Raw genomic sequence first — 19,738 nt, forward strand, 5'->3', positions numbered from 1 at the left:
CGGCAGCCCGGCGGCGAGGTGGCCCCGCCGCCCGGCAAGGGCAGGAAGGCGAAGCGGGGCGCCGCGGCGGGCAGCGGCCATGCGGTGGCAGCGGCGCTGGCCCGCGTCGGCCACACGGACAGCAGCTCAGACCTCTCCGACTGCCCCTCCGAGCCGCTCTCCGACGAGCAGCGCCTGGCCCCGGCCGCCAGCAGCGACGCCGAGTCCGGCACCGGCTCCAGCGACCGCGAGCGGGAGCCGCCCGCCGCTCATCCCGCCGCGCATCCCGCCGCCGAGCCGCCCCGCGCCGGCCCCGGGCGCGGAGCTCCGCCGGTCCCCAGCTCCCGTGGGGATGCGCTGCCTGCGGCCCCGGGCGGGGGGCGAACCCCCAGCCGCGCGGAGCCGCCGCCGGCGGCCCCGGAGGAGCTGCAGCGGGAGGTGGAGGAGCTGCGCTCGGAGAACGAATACCTCAAGGTGAGCATCGCCCGCGGACCCGCGGTGGGGAAGGGAAAGGGGCGGTAGAGGCGCGACCCCCTCCTGCCCGGTAATGCAGGGACCGCGCTGGGAGTGGCAGGTGTATTAACGCTTCCTGGAGTCACCTCCTGTGGGACCCCCCGCCCCCGCCGGGCCAAATGCCTAATTTCACCCGCGGGAGAGAGACAGGGACAGGGAGAGCCAGCTGGGCTCCTCACCTCCCCCTCCCCCCGCGAAGCGGGACCGCGGCACGGCTTAAGGGCAAATAAGAGACTTTAACGTATGATCGCGGCTCCCTGCATAGCCCGATTTGTGGGGACTGGATGAACGTCAGTCCGGTGCAACATGTACCGTGGCAATGTTACGTTTGGTTGACGTGGTGGTAGCTCAGCAAACCCTGACTCTTTCTAAAGCACCGCAAACACTCTACTGGTTAGCAGGAATTTGCTTTCCAGGAACTGTTTTCCTCAGTATGACCCTTTAAGAAAAGCCAAAACAACCGGTTCCCTCACTTGATGTGGAAAGGATGACAGCATTGTGCACTTTGTTTATTGTGTTACTTTATCACTGGAAAGTGAACCCATTCGCCATGAAGTACTAATAGAATAACAAGAGCAGCAATAAAAAAGTGTCACTGCATCCTTGTACAGGTAGAAAAATACATCTGTATGCATCCATGCTTGGAGATACAGAAAAGTTCAATTCAGGCATGCTCTGAGCTGGGTTGACCTGTGGGAACCTTTAGTGGGACTGTATTTATAATTTGGCACATCAAAGAAGCTACATCCATAAAGATCTATAAATAAGATAAACTGAGATAATCACGTAACCATAGCCACTGTACCATTTAACTGCCTCTGGTGAGAACAATCTTTGTTCCCTGATTTTGGAAGCACCCTGTTGTCAAGCAAAATAACCATGAAAATCCACATGAGTTTTACTTGAAGGACTGGAGTTTGGTGTATAACCTTGGGAGAGAAGGGTGGTAAAGATGCAAACTAGGCTTGTTAAGGGGTTTTGGCTAAGGGACAAGAAACGATGTTCAGCATAGCAAAAGGGTAACAGCAGGGGTGCTGCAAGGTTTTTTTGCTGGGTCTGGTGCTGCTTAGTGAACTGAAAAAAGGAACGAGCAATGATACAGCAAAATCTTCAGATGACATTAAGTTTTTCTAGCTTAAGTCAAGCTCAGCAAAGACCAGACAGAACTTAATCATAAACTTAACTTCTGTGGAATGAAAAAATGAAGACAGAGGATGGGAAATAAATCTTAATATTCAAAATCTGAAGCACTTGGAGGGAAGAAGGACTGCGTATGCATTTTTCTGTTTAAGTTGATGCATTAACTCATGAGCATCACGAAAAAAGGAGCAATGAGAACCTGCAGGCAAAAATTATTTTAGATTTCAGTGGGAACTGAACAGAGAACAATGAAGAAAATCTGATAATGTTTTATAGATCTGTAGCTGTTATACAGGTCAGTGAGTGTACCTGAAATACTGTGGGCACTGCTGGTCATCTAGAAAAGGATAATAGAGAACTAGACCAATAAAAATTATTGGCTCATAGCAAAGCTTTTATAGCATTCATTGGATGAGAAACTCTGGAGTGTGGTAGGGAAATGTAATAGTCTATAAAAAGATGAGCAGCACAGAGAACCTTTATCATAAGCTTCTGTTTTGCTTGACAGCCCAGAAGCAAGAGATGTAATGAAACTGGAATTGATAATAGGAATTGCTTTAGGAGTAGGTAATTGGCACTGCCATTAGAAGTCATGGAGTCCAGGAACATCTCTTTGAATTACAGGATTTGCAAAATTGTAATATTTGAACTTTAACCCATTACAAAGTATGTGTTAAGCCTTCTTGCTTTATATTGAAAGTGATTTTTGACTACAGGAAACTGAAAAAATAGTCTTTCTGAATTGTCTAGGACTGACCACTGTTAAGGTGTCCCACCTGGGAGACTCTGTGATCATGGGACCTGGTTGACATTGGCAAGTCCTAGGTAAAGAACTTTATTCTGCATCATTCCAAGTTTTTCACCCTGTGCAACAGTGTCTTCAGGTCTTTCATCTTGATGTCTTCACCATCTATAGCAATTGTGTCCCAACCCTTTTTTGATTTGGACTATGACTTTTTCAGGCTACAATTTTTTCTGAGACCAGTAGGATAATACAGACTGCTTTCTTCCAGTGGGCAGGTCCTAGTACCTGTAAAGCTATGAGCTCAGACTATTGCCTCTTCTGAGGGAATTGAGTACATTGTCTTCTCTCCTTGGCCCCTTGGGTGCAGGAGGTCTTAGTAGTTTTCCTTCTCTCAAAATGGTTGGAGAGGTGTAAAAATTATCAGGAGAATTCTCAGACCTCATTTTCCTTTCCTAGGAAAACCTATAAAAAACTTCTGCAAATTAAAACCACAGCACTGCCTGAGTTGTTTACTTTTGAGTTTGTTCCGTGTGTTTTTCACGTTGGAGTGAGCTGCGTTTCTCCAGAGGGGGCTAAGGGATAACCGGGATGCTGTCTATGTAAATAGATAAATGATTAGATAAATCCCATAAGAAACTGTTAATTTTCTGAGCATGGCCATATGCCAAATTTTGTAGCTTTCACTCCTCCTTATCCCTCCCTGCAGCTAGAGTGCAGCAGTAAGTGCACAGAATAAAGTCTGTTTTAGGGAAATTTAATTTTCACGTGATAAGGTCTTTCCTATGTCTTTTATGTGTAACACAGGTTGTAGAAAAATTTATATATATATATATACACACACATAGACCTAGTGCTAAAGATTACTGGAGAATAAAGGGTTCCCAGAATGAAAAAACCCAAAACAAACACAATCATTTGTTTTTATTTCTACTCACTAAGTCCTAGAAAGTCTCACAGGATGTTCCACGGAAACCTTTGCAGAGCAAACTCTTGTTGCTGCAAACCTCTCGGACTTCATATAGCATGAGCCAGATTTCAACCTGATATCAAGTTTCCATCTTATGTATTTCCAGGACTGTCATTATTCTAGATGACACTTTGCAATTGCTAACTAGCTGTAAAGCTAAACTTGTAGGTAAAGTGGCTGAGGAGAAGTGTTTACATTGAGAAGTCTCTCTTCTACTACCTCTCTGAAATTTCATCAGTGATTTCAGTTTCAAGTATTTTTTTGTGTAACTTTATTTCTGCTACCTATGGGGGAAGACTATAATACTATAGCAGCATTTAAAAGGTATCACTTATCTGCTGATGTTGAAGAGAGAAATTTTATTATGGTGCCTCACTTTGTAGAGCCAGGAGGTCATTGATAACTGCTAGTGTGGTAGGTAAACTTTTAGTTATTGCTAGTCAGTCCTGTTAGGAGCAAAATACTGCCCACACAAGTGATTGCTTTTCAAGATTACTTTGAAATTTCCAGCACATGGAGAAGTGTCATGCAGTATGCAAATCCTTGGGAAACTTGAAAAGAAGCTTTTTGTGGTATAGAGCCCTCTAAAGGATGAGGCATCTTGAGGAAGAGGGCCCAAATTTTAGCAATTAAACATGTTCTTGCTTTGTCTCAGCCAAACTTTAATTTAGGCTGTTCTAATTAAATAAACATGCCAGCAGAAACTGGTATTATAGTCACAACACATGCCCCTTTTCTCTGTACATCCTTCATGGCTATAATGTGAAAGGAGCCTCCTACGTGAGGCATGACACTCTCTACAGCCCTTACAATGAAACTGGTGCTTGCCATGCTTTACTTTACCTGGCCTTCTCTTTGCGCTTGTGTTGGAGTAAGTTCAATATGCCAGAAATGCTGCCACAAAATGCATGCCACAAAAATATATTCTCAACTATCTTGGATTTTTTAGATAACAGTCTTGTTTATCTTGTTTTGTCTTTCTTCTTTCTGTATTCATTTGTATCTGTGACATATTCTGGATATAAGTTGAATAAGGGACTACCCCAGACCCCTTTTTCCACTCTGATCCACTCAACCACATTCATGTTTCTTTAAAATTACAATGTGTATCTTATGAGGTTACATTGTATTTCTTGAGTCCCTTGAAACTGTAACTCTTTGAGTGTAGTCTTGAGCTGAATTCATAAGTAATTCCACGATTTCTTTTATTAACCTGCAGGGACTTGTGGATGTCAAAGGGTTTTGCAGAGCAAAAGTGATGCAAAGTGATGGGACCAACTTTTTTGTGTTTAGAGATGATTACCAGGGTTAGCAAAATAAACCTTTTATCTCCCATCTCCACTTGACATGCTGCTTTTCCCACCTGGTGACTGGCAGTCTCAGAGAGAAGATGATAATCCTGCCCAGGGCACAAAACCTGCATGGCTGGGCTCGGCCAGAGGGATGGTCAGCTGTCAGAGGGAGATGTCACTTTGGGGAAGAACAGCGAGGCCATGTACCTTGTTAGCGCCAGCTGTGTCCCTGTCAGCCCCTACTCTGCCTGGAGGGGATTAGCTGTGTGATGCACCAGGCAATAGTTTGCCTTGGTGGCCCTCTATAGATGCTGTCAGTGTTGTACCAGCCAGACGAGTGCTCAAATGGCTTCATCAGCCCCAGCCGAGGAAGTGTGTTGAAACAATACTGTAGCTGATGCTTGAATGAAGCAGAAAAGCTGCCGGATGCTCCTCTCGCCCGCAGATCCCACAGACTTAAACCAGCCCTGAAGTCAACAAGTGCTCACGGTCCTACAGTATTTTAGTTCTCATCTTGTTTTGTGCACAAGCTTCAAACAACCTCAGATTGGTGCATGACTTGTAAAGCAGCTTGATTTGAGAACTATATAATAACATCAGGGGCCCAGGGACTTCAGGTTCATTAACATATTTTGCAAGAGGCAAAAATTATGGTTGTTACTTTCTTCCCAATCAAAGCCTTTTAGAGCATGTTCATCCCTACTGCAGTTTTGCTGTAAAGTGATATGGGGGATGTGTTTATTCCTTAGCAGCAGCATCTCCTACGTACAGACAGTTTGAGATATTTAAAATACAAAAACAGAGATTATGTAAAATCACAGTTCGTGAATCTTGGATTTATCAAGGACTTTCTAGAAGCTCTGGATTCACCAGAGCAACAGCAGCTACCCACATAATTTCCACTCTTCCTCCCTTCTTCACTCTCCCCTCATTTCATAAAATGTATATTAAATAATATTCTATTTAGAAAATAGTACTGGCATAATCTATACATATGACTTTTGGCTAAATTAATAAACACATTCTTTACATAGACAATTGAATTTCATCCTTCATTTGCATTTTCCTGAATACTATACAGTTTATTGATTTTGTGTGTTTTCATCTTCCTAGTTTGCAGATATTTCTGAGTTACTATAAAACTTCTGGACACTGATGTGCTCTAATTCACTGGAGCCTAAAGACTTTGCTAATATGCATAACTGTAAACACATAGTAATGAATCCAGTATCCATGTGTATTTTTTATGCTATTTTTTGCATGTCTTTTCTCCCTAATAATAATTTATTTTTTTTCAACTAATTGTTAGGTTCCACTATTTAGTCTCTGTTCATGCTCTTGAGCTAAGAGCTTTTTCTATTTTAGCGAGTAATTCAGCTCAGTTAGGGTAGATCAGCAGGCTGACCTAAATGCAACTGGTGCTGATGCCCCTACCTCTGTCTTTATATGCAGTTTAGGGGACTTACTTTGAACTGCACTTAGTCTAGCTGCTTGAACAAAACATCCCCATTGTGCATGTATTTTACAGTTGTCCAGAGGACTCAAGTAATGGAGCGAATTTGGTGCACCCTTGGAGTGTAGGTCTCTATTTCATTTTGGAAGGAATCTGTTTCTTGCATGTTCTGTGGGCAGAATGAGTTGGTGGAGATGATTGGAAAATTTACTTTCAAACCTGGATCATAACCAGACTGGCCAGTAGACACAGCACAGTTGTGCAAGTATTCCTGGTTATTTCAGTGGGAATGACTCAGATGACAATGGGTTACTTAGAGTAATAGCTACATGGCCTGACTCTTTTTCTTTCTCTCTCTCTTTTTTTTTTTCCTTCCCAAGAATCATAAACAAGGCATATTCCTGTAATTCATCCATAATTATACTTCATTATAAATTAAATTAATAATAAACAAGCATGTCATCAGTAAAGGTATTAATGAGATAATGGCTTCCCTTCTGACAGGCAAGTCTTCAATTTGCACAGTACAGATGAGAAATGACCCGTCAGTATGTATTTGGGCTACACAGTGATGGAAACTGCACACAGGCTTTCCTCTTTCAGCCAGTTCACCTTGGCAGGTGACCCTAGGCTTGATAGACTGACAAGGAAATAGGGAATCCTAATTTTGTTGCTTTTGCAATGAAGTCTGGAGGAATCATGCAAAAATCAGCTGCTTAAGTATGGCCCTGTGTTCAGGGCCATGAATCTCAGGTGGGTGATTCCTATCCCACTCCAAATAGCTGGCAATTAGGAAGTCATTTGGGCCAAGCACCTGAAATCATAAGCAGTTAGACTCAGGAGCTGGTACAACTTGGATTTCTATTGCAAATTTGAGAAGAGCTGCCAGTTAGAAAATTATATTCTTTCCCACACTTTCCTTTGTTTTTTTCTGATGATCAGGGTGACATAAGGAAAGAAAAGCAATTTATTTTTTAGAAAAAAATCTATTCTTTCTTCCAGGACTCTCTGCCTGGTGCTGTTCTTATTGAAAGTAATCACATAATTACCACTAAATTAAAAGGGATGAAGAGGAGGCTCTCAGCCCTTACAGGAATCTACAGCAGAGTGAAGCTTCTGGTGCCAGCACTTAACCTTCCAATTTCAATTGCCACTTTGGGGTGCTGGAGCAGGTCCTCCCTGTTTAAGGAAGGGAGCAGGCTCTCCATTTTTAGATGAACAAAGAGGGATGGCTGCTTTCTTACTTGTTTGTTGTAATTACTTTTAAGTGCCTATTCTGATCTCTTTCTTCAGTTTTACAATATTAAAATCTACAATATGAAGCTCAATACTTCCTGAAAGAGAGCTTCAATTCTCACTCATGATAATAATAGTATTAAGAACAATACATTTTAATGAAGTCAAGGATTTGGTTTATCTGGTATTTCCATCTGCCTTACAGCCATAGCATCCTTTTTTGCAAACTACTACATTTGGTGTTTGTAAGATTTTGGCTTTGCTGCATTTACCTTTGATTTCACAGATAATTGACATGTTTTCCTTCAAAGTAGCAGATCTGCCAGTTTAGTAACTAGGACCATCATATCTTCAGTTTTAGTTTTCCCCTCCACGGGTCTTTAATTTAGCTTCCTTCATTTTCTGTGCACAGATCACTTTAGAAGAGAAGCTTAAACTGTTCTGGCTTTCTAGGTCCGATTGTAACAGTTCTGACTTAGGAGATGGTAACATGAGGTTTCAGTGTCTAAGGCAGAATCACAAGTACTTTCCAAGGAGAATAAGCTGTTAAGAACCTTTTTCACTGGTTTTGTGGCCTGCATTGAAAACAAGATTATGTCTTCATTGTAACTAAAAGTTAAACTGAGTAAAAGGTTATCCCAGTAGCCATAATTGTGTGCTGATTGACATACAAAATCTGAGCCAGATTTTCCAGAGGTGACATGTTCCTATATATATATATATGTATAAAGATATAAAAATAGGGCTTCATGCTGCTACTCGAAAAGATTTAATCTGTCTGATTTAATCTAGGTTTTTTTCTCACTGGGCTGGACAGACTATATATGTCCAAGCCCCAAGCACTGCAGTAATATAGCAGAAAACGGGCTGACGCTGCATGCAGCCTGTACAGTGAGGTTTCTGCTCCTTATTCAGTCAAAATTGTTTGTGCCCTTGTGTTTGTGTGTATGGTGCCTTGTTTTAAAGCTCCTCCAAAGGATGCTGTATCTCTAAATACAAGGGGCTGGGACACAGTCTGAGTTCTATGTGAAAGGTTTCAGAGCAGAAAAAAAATTAAGCGTGGAAAAGAAATTCAATTTGGTCAAAAAATATCTGAGAGGAGAACTGTGTGAGGTTTTAAAGTACAGTTCCTTCACTGTATCGTAAATGTTAGTCTATCTGCAAAATTACACTAGAGAAAAACAAACTGGTATTTATAACCAAAACCAGAGGCAAGCAGAGCAAAAAAAAAAAAAATTACTGACTTACCAGAGTTGTGCTGATAAGGGAAATTAAGAAAACTTTGGTTTTCCAGGAGGTTAAAGACTGTCCTATCTCCTGAAACATAGCTCATGCCAACGCTCACAACTCTTTGGGGAACTTCTTTGGTGGGAGGAAAGACACTGGATTCAAGTCTCCAACAGACACAGTGACTTTTGAGGCTGGGAGAACTCCCATGCCCACAGAGGGGATTTGGGAATATTCAGTTTCAATGGGATGATTGTTTCAGGGATTGGGTTGTTTAAAATTATGTGAGTTTTACTTTCCAAATTGGGTTGCAATAAATGCTTTGAAATCAAATATTGTTTATTATTTGTCTCTAAAAACCAACCAGATTTATTAATTACAAAACCTGATAAAGATAAGAAGGAAGTTTGAAATAAGCAATAACATTATAATTGCAGGCCACTTTTTACATGAAAGCCATTGCTTAGTTCTTAAACATGAGCATCAGATTATAAACCAGATCCCATTAATTTGGTGATGACAGTTGTTTTTCTTTATTATGGTTTTGTGTTCCAGAATTTTAATTTACAACCAAATTACTAATCTAACATTAGCATTGTGAAGATGATATTAAAAAGTTAATTGAGCCTAAATCTAGTGGAGGTAAATTCAACACCTGAGTCTGCAGACATCCCTAAGAAATAACTCTGATCCTGTTCATCCCAGAGGGCTGTACTGATACGAGTACCTTAGCCAAAATACCTAGTTTATAAACTGGCAATGCAAAAGTGTACTACTTTTCTTATGTTCAAAAGCCACTGCTACTCTCTAATCAGTTTCTAAAACCTCGACATTTTCTTCTGCGTCTCTATCTTCACTGGGTAAACTTTAACTCTTGAAAGTGTCTATATATGTGAAGCATAGTGATAAGTGTGTTCATAGAAAAGAAAAGCAGATCTTGTCCCCAGTTCACTCAAGTATGCATTGCTACATATTTCTTTTTTAAAACATACATCACTTATCAAAACTTCACCAGTGTGTTGTCTGTAAACTGGCCGGAATATTTGGCTGTCTCCTGAGGAGGAGAAGGTAGGGCCAGGACCTTAAATTGCTTTGAAAGAATCCTGCTGGGTTGGGTCTGCAGAGCTCATTTGCTTCCTTGCTGTCTGCTGTTTGTGCTTAATTAATGTATTTGAAACTTCTGAGGATGTCATGGCTGCAAGGGTAACCGTGGTGACTGTGCTTACACTATTCCTTCTCAGACAGTGTATGGTGGGAGCATGATCCAGAACACTTCAGCTTATCCATCCACACAAATATTCTGCTCCTGCACCTGTCCCAGGGAGACTGTGGGACAGGATGCCCCTGCAGCAGAAATCTGAATATATTGAGAATGTACAGTGATATAGTGGGCCTGTGAGAAAACCTCTCTGTCCTTTCAGAGCATCTAGGCAGAACTGTGTAGAGTCCCACGTGGGCTGTACTGGTGGAGCAAAGCCTCACTGGTGAGCCCAGAGTCGTAATTTTGGAAATAACAGTCCTTGTGCGTACCCAAAATTTGGCTTATGCTGTCTCAACCTACTGAAATTAAACCAAAGCTGTATAAATACTGGAGTTTTTATACATGCATGGGATTTTGGTAAGAATGATGCTGTAATTCTAACATAACTATGCTAACAAGGCTAAAGAAGTTCTACCTATCTTTCTTTGGTCAGGACTACTGAGAGACAATATCTGCCCTGCATTTGTTACCAAAGCTCCAGTGAAGCAAGATTAATACATCAGTCTGGTTAGGGCATGGTAAGGGGGAATGGTTGAGAGAACTGCCAGGAGAGTGTAGCAGATTTGTTCATGGAGGGACTGGCCAAGGATGGTTCAGCCAGGGGGAGGAGGGGCTTTTTCAAGGGTACTAACTTCAGGGCAGTGCCCTCTCCACCTGAGACAGGTGTGAAATATTCTCTTGCCACCTTTGGTATTTCAAATGTGAAATGCTCTCCAGACAACCTTGTTATTTCAAGTGTCATTTACATATCTGAAGTGAGGTGACAATGCAGCTAACCCCAGTGCAAGTTCTCCTGGAATTTTATTTAAGCTATTTTTTCCACAGAAAGTTTGGTCTTTGTAGCAAATGCAATTTTAAATAAATCAATATAAATACAAGTCATCAAATACAAAAATTAGTAGTTAATTTCAAATATTCTTGTCCTGGCTCTTTTTCTTGATTTTTCCCTCTGACTTTGTTCAAAGATTGTAGAGTCATATTTTTTCTCTCATGCAGTAGTTAAATACCTTGTACCCCTGTGCTTGGAAGACTTTATAACAGTTCAAGCTCTGGAGCTTCAGTCACGCACAGATTAAACAAATGGGAATGATGGAGCTTATCCTGTTCAGCCGCAAATCTTTAAATCTGACTTTAGCGTGCATGTGCCACTCATGGTATAATGTGGAATTGGGGCAGGTCATGATGCCCAGAAAAGAATGACCAGGTTATTCCCATGGGCACAGATTTTGTTTTGTCCCCGTGGTCCTGTTATTGAAATGTGTGTGCACCCAACAAAAACCCGGTTTCTCCTGCACACAACCTGTGTGTCATGAAGCCTGTGCATAGTGCTAGGCTCAGGTGGGACAGCATTTTCATATGGAGCAGTTCAGTACATGTATAAAGATTTATTAAATTTTTCAAGGGACAATTTCATTTTTGAGAAGTGCTGGTTGTTAAAAAGGCACATCTCACCGAGATGCTGAGGTACTTGGTTAAGTAGGTTTACTGTAGTCTCAATAAAGCAAGGAAACAGTTCAAATAGTGATAAAGTATTACGCACTTCTAATTTTAAGTGGAGAGGGTAAAATGCAGGTGTTACCTGTATCAGGAGACAGATAAGGTCTTTTTCTTATTAAAGCAATTGTAAGAGATATGACAAGTATTCATTGATTTAGTTCAGTGTAATTAGTCAATGTTGGGTTAAAACTTCTGTTCCTGTGACTTCTGGAGCTGCATGTTGCAATCTGTATCACTCCATTAATACGGTATCCTAGCGAGCATGTTTCCTATTTTGCTCCCATGGGTGAGATTTAGAGGTATGATGGAGCACTGTTTTGACTTCTCACAGGATGAGCTGGATGAACTTCGGGCTGAAATGGAAGAAATGCGTGACAGCTATTTAGAGGAAGATGTTTACCAGCTGCAGGAGCTCCGGCGAGAGCTGGACCGGGCAAACAAGAATTGCCGCATTCTGCAATATCGTCTCAGGAAAGCAGAACAGAAAAGCTTGAAAGTTGCACAAACAGGCCATGTGGATGGAGAGCTCATTAGGAGCCTGGAACAAGATTTAAAGGTGGGTTGAGTGATTCATATACACAGCAAAAGAGAGCAGACTGTGATGTGGCTCTTTGCAATGGAAGTGAGGGTGACACATGAAACAAGAAGTAGTTCTCCAAGTGTCAGGACCAATTTCCTTCTGCTGTGGTGGAGAACAAATATTAAACTTATCATCATAAAAAGATGTGTCACTGAGTAAAAAAACATGTGTTTAGATTCAAAATAAAAGAAATAAAGTCAAGTTACCTTTAAGCCTTTGAAAAATTTAAAGGATCTTTTTTTACTGAAAACCTTAGCTTTGCAATACTGTATAAACAAAACCTGATACCTTTTTCCAATCCATGCTGTTTCCTTCCTTTTCACTTCTTGCTTATACCAAGTAACTTAAGAAAAACTAGTCAAAGCTGCATTTCTTAGTGTCTTTTGAGTTACTTGTAACATTAACAAGCTTATAATATTTTAGTGAGACAGAGAGAGAATCAAAATGCTCTTTCCGTAAAAGCACAAATCCCTGTAAAAATTATATTCATCCTGAAACAGCTTTTATATTTTTCAGAAGTGTTTCCCTCAAGACCAAATTAGGCTTTGTATAGTCATCATGTTTGTCTAGCTTCATCTTTCTTAATATTGCTATCTTGTAGCTGTTTTTAAAATACGTTCTGTAGAGAGGGACTGCTTGCTACTGGAATTATTAAGCATTTTGTACTTAAAAATGCAAAACATAAAATCTTCAGAAATTGGAATGATTTGTTGTCAGAAGTGGAAATGAAAGTAACACATCAAGTCATCAAACCTTTTAAAATATCAGTCCTAATTTTGTCTTTTATGATAAAAAACAAATTATAACCTTATATAGTTGTATATATGTTGTAATTCCATAATTCATCATTTTGCATGATGTATCACCTTTCCAAATGTTTTTGGAGTATATATCTATCCCTGTTAGGCTGGACTCAGGAAACCTAAGCTATCATATATTTCTGTGCTTTCATATCACTCTTGCCCAGTTGTGATTGCTGTTAGAGCAGCAAATTTGGGTGGATGACTGTTGCATGGATGTTACTTTGATCGATGACCTGTCAGCTTTACAGCACAATTCCTATCTTTTGCTTTATCTATGTGATATGCTGGAACTTTGATGGGCAGGTTTGGTATCTGCTTGTTTCCTCCCACTGTTCATGACATTGCCTTAGCATAATGTGGAGATGGGTAATCAAATATATTTTCATTCTGGATTTCTTTACTAGAAATGAATATTCATTTTGGAACTTGGAGGACTCGGAGGCTTTCATCAACAGTGTCATAATTGAATTAAAAATCTCTTGGCTTTCTAGGGCTGTAATATGCTTTTGCTGTAAAAGACATACCATAGCTGTTGCTCCCCATGGATGATCTTCATGCATTTGTGCTCTTCTGATCAGGTAGCCAAAGATGTTTCTGTGAGACTGCACCACGAGCTGGAGAGTGTGGAGGAGAAGCGTGTGAAAGCAGAAGATGAAAATGAAGTCCTTCGGCAGCAAATCATTGAGGTGGAAGTATCCAAGCAGACGCTGCAAAATGAGCTGGACAAGTTAAAAGAGGTAAGCAATTGTCAGGAAAGGCATGCAGAGCAATGTTGGTGGATTAGATGGGAAATTTGATGCACAGGTGTCTTAGACTAGTTCTTATATGAAATGCTTTCCAATATTGCTTGTACAAATGCTCAAAAGGTCTCCTTTGTTACATGTCCCAAATGCAGTGGTAGTTTAGAAGCATTAGAGATGTGGATGATGTGGCTTCTGTCTGTGCCTTCTCACAGGGCTTCTGTCCCATTTTAAATTGTCTTCTTAAAACCTCTCTTCCTACTAGAGCAAAACCCTTCAATTTGACTCCAGCTAGCTCTGGCTCTCCTTTGCACAGGCTGGGACTTCCACCTACTTGAAAATCAAATGAGGTGTGGATGACTTGTTTCTGAGAGGATGGTTCAGATAGGCAAGCCGTCGTTTTGGCTGGTACTCTTCAGTGGTGACAGTGGGAGCTACCAGCATGAGCTAGGCAGCAGGAATGTGGTCTGTTATGTATAAATAACATTGCACTTCAGGCACAGAAATGCTGCCTCTTGAGAAAAGGGATCATTTCAACTGGAGCTGACACACAGTCATACTGGGTGAAGTGATCATCCTTGGAAGCAAGTGAGCTGAGGAGCAGGGGACAGTAAAGGAAAGCCAAATACTAAGCATGGCTCTTTGCTGGAGCCCACATCCCAATCTGTAGCAGTATTTCTGTCCTCTTAACAGTACAGCAGATTGACATCTCACAACCTCTGCTCTGTTTTAAACCAGATTGAGATAGAGCATTTAAACATAATGAGGTAAGGCATTTATCCTCTGAGCCCTGGTCAGATTTAGAGAGCTGGTGCAATTATGTGTTATTTTAATCTTTCAAACATTGCTTGCGAGTCAACTGGCACAAAGCCTGACTCAGTTTTATAAGGACAACACCTATTTAATTTCTCTTGCGTTTGAGTTATCAATGGTCCAGTGCGAGAGTTTTGGAGCATTTTGTACCTAACAGAACAGATCATCAGCTGGTGTAAATATCAGGGTCGCTTAGATTACTTGTGAACCTGACACAAAGGATAAAGTCTGCATAATGTTTTAGCTATTCTTCTTTCTCAATATTATTTGTGAATGCTGTGCTTAATGGACAATACAATGTTACAGGGTCTGCAGTCTATATTCCGTACAAAAATACCATCTCATTCACAGTCCTGAACATATTGCTTGTTGTTGGTCCACTAGGTACTGCTTGGTCATCTTTGAGATTAAGCAGTTTGAGAAAGTAAATTTTAGGTGACAAGCAGGGAAAAAAAAGAGGTCCAGCAGTGCTGAAGTCTCAAGGTAGCTCTAACCAGGCTGAATTTACCTTGCTGCTTAGATTGCTACAGTCTAGCCATGCTGGGAAGCTCCATTGACTCTGCTGTTTCTCTGCTGCATTGCGAAGCAAAGTGAATGCACCCTTACTTTCAAAGCGGGCTTTGCACCCTAAGAGGCAACAGCTGGAGGGGAGCTAGGGAAGGGGAAAGATAGCAGGTAGAATGATGGGATATATTCTTCTGATCTGGAGATACAGCAGGGCATAAAATAGATCATAAAGATATAGTAGTAGTAGAGATAATCTGGTTTCTCATGCCATGAGTTGTGGTTTCTCTGGCAGTCAGAATTTCACAAGGTCACAGCAGGTGAGAAGATGGAGGTTTGAGTCCTTGGCACATCACACTGGGACAGATGATCCAAAAGCTGGAGAAACACAGCAATGTGTGTGTCAGATAAGTATGTGTTGGCAATGTTGTCGACATTGCTAAAAAAAAAGAAATTAGTCTTGACTCAAGATGCATTCAAATAACTACCAGAAGCAATGCCTCCTTAGAAACATTTGCTATGTACAAAGCTCTAAAGGAGTGTATTACAGACATGCCAGTGGGAAAGCTAGTGCTTTATATATCAGGAGAAAAGTGACCCAAAGGCCATGTAGCTTCTTCCCAATCCACCCTGACTATGCATCTTGTCTATCTAAAAGCTGACAGTTAGAAGGAGCATTTTTCCTAACCAGTCCTAGAGCATTGCCTGAGGCCCAGTTAGACAGTATTCACTCTCTGATATAGCTCACTGCAAACATATGCTCATTTCCTGTAATATCCTTGACTATTCTCAGCCCTTTTCCTTTATCATCCTGCGATCAACAAAAAGGTTTTTCTCACATCCATGTTCATGTTTATTACTTAATTCAGTGCTAGTTTCTGCTTTGGCCTGCTGTACAATTCCCTCGGGTTCAGTTTCTACTGCAGTAGATGGCATGTATGTTAATTACCTTTAACGTGTTTTGCATGCTGAAATGTCTTTAGTAATTGTACACATCTCTAAAAGCCAGTCTTTCTTTAAAACCACCTTTAGTTTTTACCATAATCTCTTGAAGAATTCCTAATGTTTATGTTTAGTGCTGTTGCATATTTTTTATCCCAGTACCTGTTTTCATCTCCTGTGATACTTTTAACAGGATTTCTTTGGTGTAAAATGCATACAGACTCATTCCATCTAAATAAAATTCTTATTTCCTTAAGAAAGAAGCCTTACAGGTTTAACTGGGAAATTATTTTTTGCCTCCTACTGACCATGTAATTTCAAGTTGTTGTAATAAATAGGTATGAGACAGACTTTCCTCTTTGTCACTAAATAATATTTCTCAGTGGGTCTTACCTTTGCAAATAATCCTTCACAGTCTCCCCTCCCCTCCTTTCCCCTCCCTTCCCTTCTCCTGCTGCTAAAGCACTTCCCTCCCCAGTCCCAGATGCTTCTGGATTCCCATTTCATGACATATTTGCAGAAGTTTATCAAAATCTATCGAAACCACATCTAGACTTGTTTTTTTCTGGTATCTGCAAATACTCCTCATCATCAAAATATTCTGATTTTCACTGAATGTTTCTGTAAGGAGCTGTCACATAATCAGTGAGTCACAGGTTTTTTAGGATAATGCCACCTGTTTCCCTTTGTTTTTTCTTTTTTTTTTTTTTTATGAGTGCTCTATCCCTTCAGCCTTTTGCTGCATTTCCTGTGTTTTGAGCTAAGATATGAGTTGCCAAGGATGTTTAATGAATGCTTGTGGATTTTATCCAATTCTGATGTCTTCCAGTTAGACATCATTCTTCTCTGAACGTCTTCATCAGTATCCTGGCATTCACTTTGCTTACTCATGCCACTCTACTTCCTTTTTTTTCAGTCCTGTTAGCCAAAAGATTATATGGTGCTTTCTTTTCCATAATATTTCATATGGGTTTTTTAAAGATATTATTTGTTTATCACGGTGTAGGTTCATCATCTCCTACTCTTTCCTGAAATACTTCCACTGATTCTTTTGAAGCTGCTTCTTTCACTGGGTAATAATGTTTTCTCACTGAATATTTTTTAACTTTTCTGACTGTACTAGGTTTTTCTGTTTCAGTGAAACTGCTGCAGCACTGTGGTTCATTGAATTTTTTCCATGATTATGTTCACCTACTTTTTCACTTTTCCTTTTTCATATCTTCCCTTTCTTTTTTTTTTCTTTCTGTGAACTTTTCAACTGGTTCGGGGCTGCTGTCTGATACTTTTTTTGCAGCATTCTCCATCAGAGCTTCAGAGTTTTCCTACTGCTGTGAACACTTCTTTGTGGCATATCCTGGAATGTCTCTGAGAATGGTCCCTTCTAGGAATTTGCTAGGATTTTCTGTGACTTACGAAAGCTGCTTCCTTCTTACAACTTTAGAAGCAAAGGCAATGTGCCCTCACAGATTCAATAAGTACACATACCCCTGCCAAGGCTTGCTTGCTTTTTTCTCTTATTGTCTGGGTTATTAACATTGCCATTTGAGTCAATACGCTGCCAGGAGAGAAAAAAAATTACTCCATCACTAACAAATTACCTCAGCAACATCTCTGCAACTGGCATTTCCCCCTTCCTAATATCCTAATGCACCTCCTGAGAAATATTGGTGTATATTAAGAATTTGTCTGTCAACCAACCAGCAAGCATTCAGAACACTTTTTTCCAAAATTTCCTTTCCTTTGCACCAAGGCAAAATCCTTAGCAACTCTCTTCTGAGCATCTACAAACCAGAACTTTTCTCAAAGGCTTGACAATAGCAAGTGGATTTTCTTTGAGAATTGAACATCTCCGCTCAACATCTAACTCATCCAAAACATCATTTCCTTGGAGCCACGAGGGCATCTTTAGGGAACTTCTTCCTTATATTTTCTCTGGAAAGATATTTCCCACATAGATGATCTATTTTTAGTGTAAGTGTAAACAACTATGAAGTCATGCTTGGCAAGTGTTGCGTGCCCTTATGTACAATGGTCATTAATTGCCCTGCAAGCAATACCTCTCGGAGTAATCCTTTCTCTAAAAACTCTGTACCTTGGGAAGAACAGACCATTTTTGCTACTTATTGTAGAAAATGCACTGAGACGGCACATGAGACAGCAGCAGGACCTGCTCCTGTTCCCCATGGGGAGAATGAGTCAGCTGCTTATTTGCAGCTGCTAATTGTGTGTTTTCTCATGTCCTTTGTCTGGGTTTGGCATTAGCCAGGGTAGAGAGAAGAGGCAGAGCTGTGGCAGCACTAACACTGCTGGGGAAGCGTAGCCCTGCCAGACCAGACAAAGAGAGGGGAGGAATAAGGTCAGGAGTAGCAGCTGCTGAAAGATTTGATGTAAGTACTGTGAAATGGTTTAGCAAGAAACGAGTGAGAACTGCGTAACTGGGAAGAAAGAGGCATTTATTTCTTGCGTGTTCGCTGTACCGAGCAGGTGACAGTCTCTCTTATTGCCACTGAAAGCAAAAGGACTGGAGGGGGGAGCAACCGGAGGTGTTGCTTTCTGTCTTGCAAGGACCGCTGGCATAGCAGCCACCTCCCATGTGACACTGAGATTTTCTTGGTCAGCTCCTAACTTCAGTTGACATCATTTGTGCTTTGAGGCCTCTGGATTGTTGGGACCACTAGAGACACAAGTGCTGTTCTCTGGGCACGTTCACTCAGGAAATCACTTCTAGTTGATGGAGAATGATGGCTGCAGCTCACATTCACAGGTGTTTTTACAAAGAAGGATAGAAGCAAAATGGGAAGTCAAGAAATACTGTTCCCATTCATTTCTGCATGAGAGGAGAGAAGTACAAATCCACTGACCGTTAGTAATGTCTCCAACACATGTCTCCAGGACATAGACTGAGATGAAAACCAGTACATACTATAAATGGGCTTTCCCAGGTTACCTGTGGGCTTTTTAGGGCAGTGGCATCCCTAAAGGCTCTTTCATCCAAGGCTTACTTGCTAATGGGGATGCTGTGATGCCCAAGCTTACTCTCTCCTCCTCCCCTGCAGCACCTGATTTTCAAGGCACAGTTGAAGAACTGCTGCTTTTAACACTCAAAGAAAATTTTTTGTTAAAATATCTGTTCGTTTTAACAGAGTGAAAAGATGCATTCAGAAGCTTATAAAACTGATAGAGTTATAGAATATAAGATGGAATGTCTTTCAGGCATATTATTTAGAGACAAATTTTGCTTCTCAGTGCACGTGCACTACTGTGTTTAACATCACTAGAGGTGGAGAGCATTTTGCCAATGGAAGAATTCAGCTCTATAAACATAATTTAGCAAAGTGAAATCTGGAGGCTACTCCTCAGAACTGAGTGTGACAGTCTGATTTTCATTGCTATGAACCTTATAAGTAGGGCATAATATATGCCACATGAGTGTAAAGTGTGATTATTCCAATCTGAAATCACATTTTCTCTTTTTTCTCTTATATAAATATACAGATACAGTGTGAAGTGATACACAAATGGTGAAGAAATTATTTTTAGTGAAAACACACTTGTTTGAATAAAACATTACCCATGTTTTCGTTAGCTAGGACTTCATACATGTTTATTAATGTATCCCATAATATTTTTCAGTCATTTGTCAAATGAAATTTACTCACTGAAGTAGGGCTATACTGTGAGAAATCTTTGATTTTTCTAATGTATGACTTTTTTTAGCTATCAATGAGTTTACATGATGGAAAGTTTATGAGAAACAGGGCAAGATTCAAGTAACATTAAAAGGACCAAGCAAGAATAACATGTTGACTCAAAAACCCTGCTTAGAACTTAATGCTTGTGACAGTTATAAGAAATGAAGTCTTGTGCAATAATCATAACTTACCCCATTAACTGCATGAAAGTTTTACTGCAGCACCATTTTGTCTCCAGTATCTTTTTTTCACTGTGATAAATAATGGATTGGTACCTAAACCACAGTGAATGATTTATACTTGTTATGGCATTTCAGGAACTGTACAGATAGTGAAATGGCCTGTCCCTTATTG

The 19,738-nt window shown here is 40.6% G+C and overlaps 1 protein-coding gene across 1 annotated transcript in view; it reads left to right on the top strand.

Moving 5' to 3' along the window:
* Nucleotides 1–14,685, top strand: part of LOC113964306 (microtubule cross-linking factor 1-like) — a 15,455-nt gene extending 770 nt beyond the window's left edge. Inside the window, exons 2-6 of the mRNA XM_027676365.1 lie at nucleotides 7–453; nucleotides 11,642–11,866; nucleotides 13,272–13,430; nucleotides 14,172–14,200; nucleotides 14,631–14,685. Coding sequence (XP_027532166.1) covers nucleotides 7–453; nucleotides 11,642–11,866; nucleotides 13,272–13,430; nucleotides 14,172–14,200; nucleotides 14,631–14,685 — 915 coding nt within the window. The remainder of the gene's footprint in view (nucleotides 1–6; nucleotides 454–11,641; nucleotides 11,867–13,271; nucleotides 13,431–14,171; nucleotides 14,201–14,630) is intronic.
* The last annotated feature ends 5,053 nt before the right edge of the window (nucleotides 14,686–19,738 follow it).

The sequence above is a fragment of the Neopelma chrysocephalum genome, unplaced genomic scaffold, assembly GCF_003984885.1.
Source record: "Neopelma chrysocephalum unplaced genomic scaffold, ASM398488v2 Primary Assembly neopelma1_22, whole genome shotgun sequence".
In the NCBI taxonomy this organism is placed as follows: domain Eukaryota; kingdom Metazoa; phylum Chordata; class Aves; order Passeriformes; family Pipridae; genus Neopelma; species Neopelma chrysocephalum.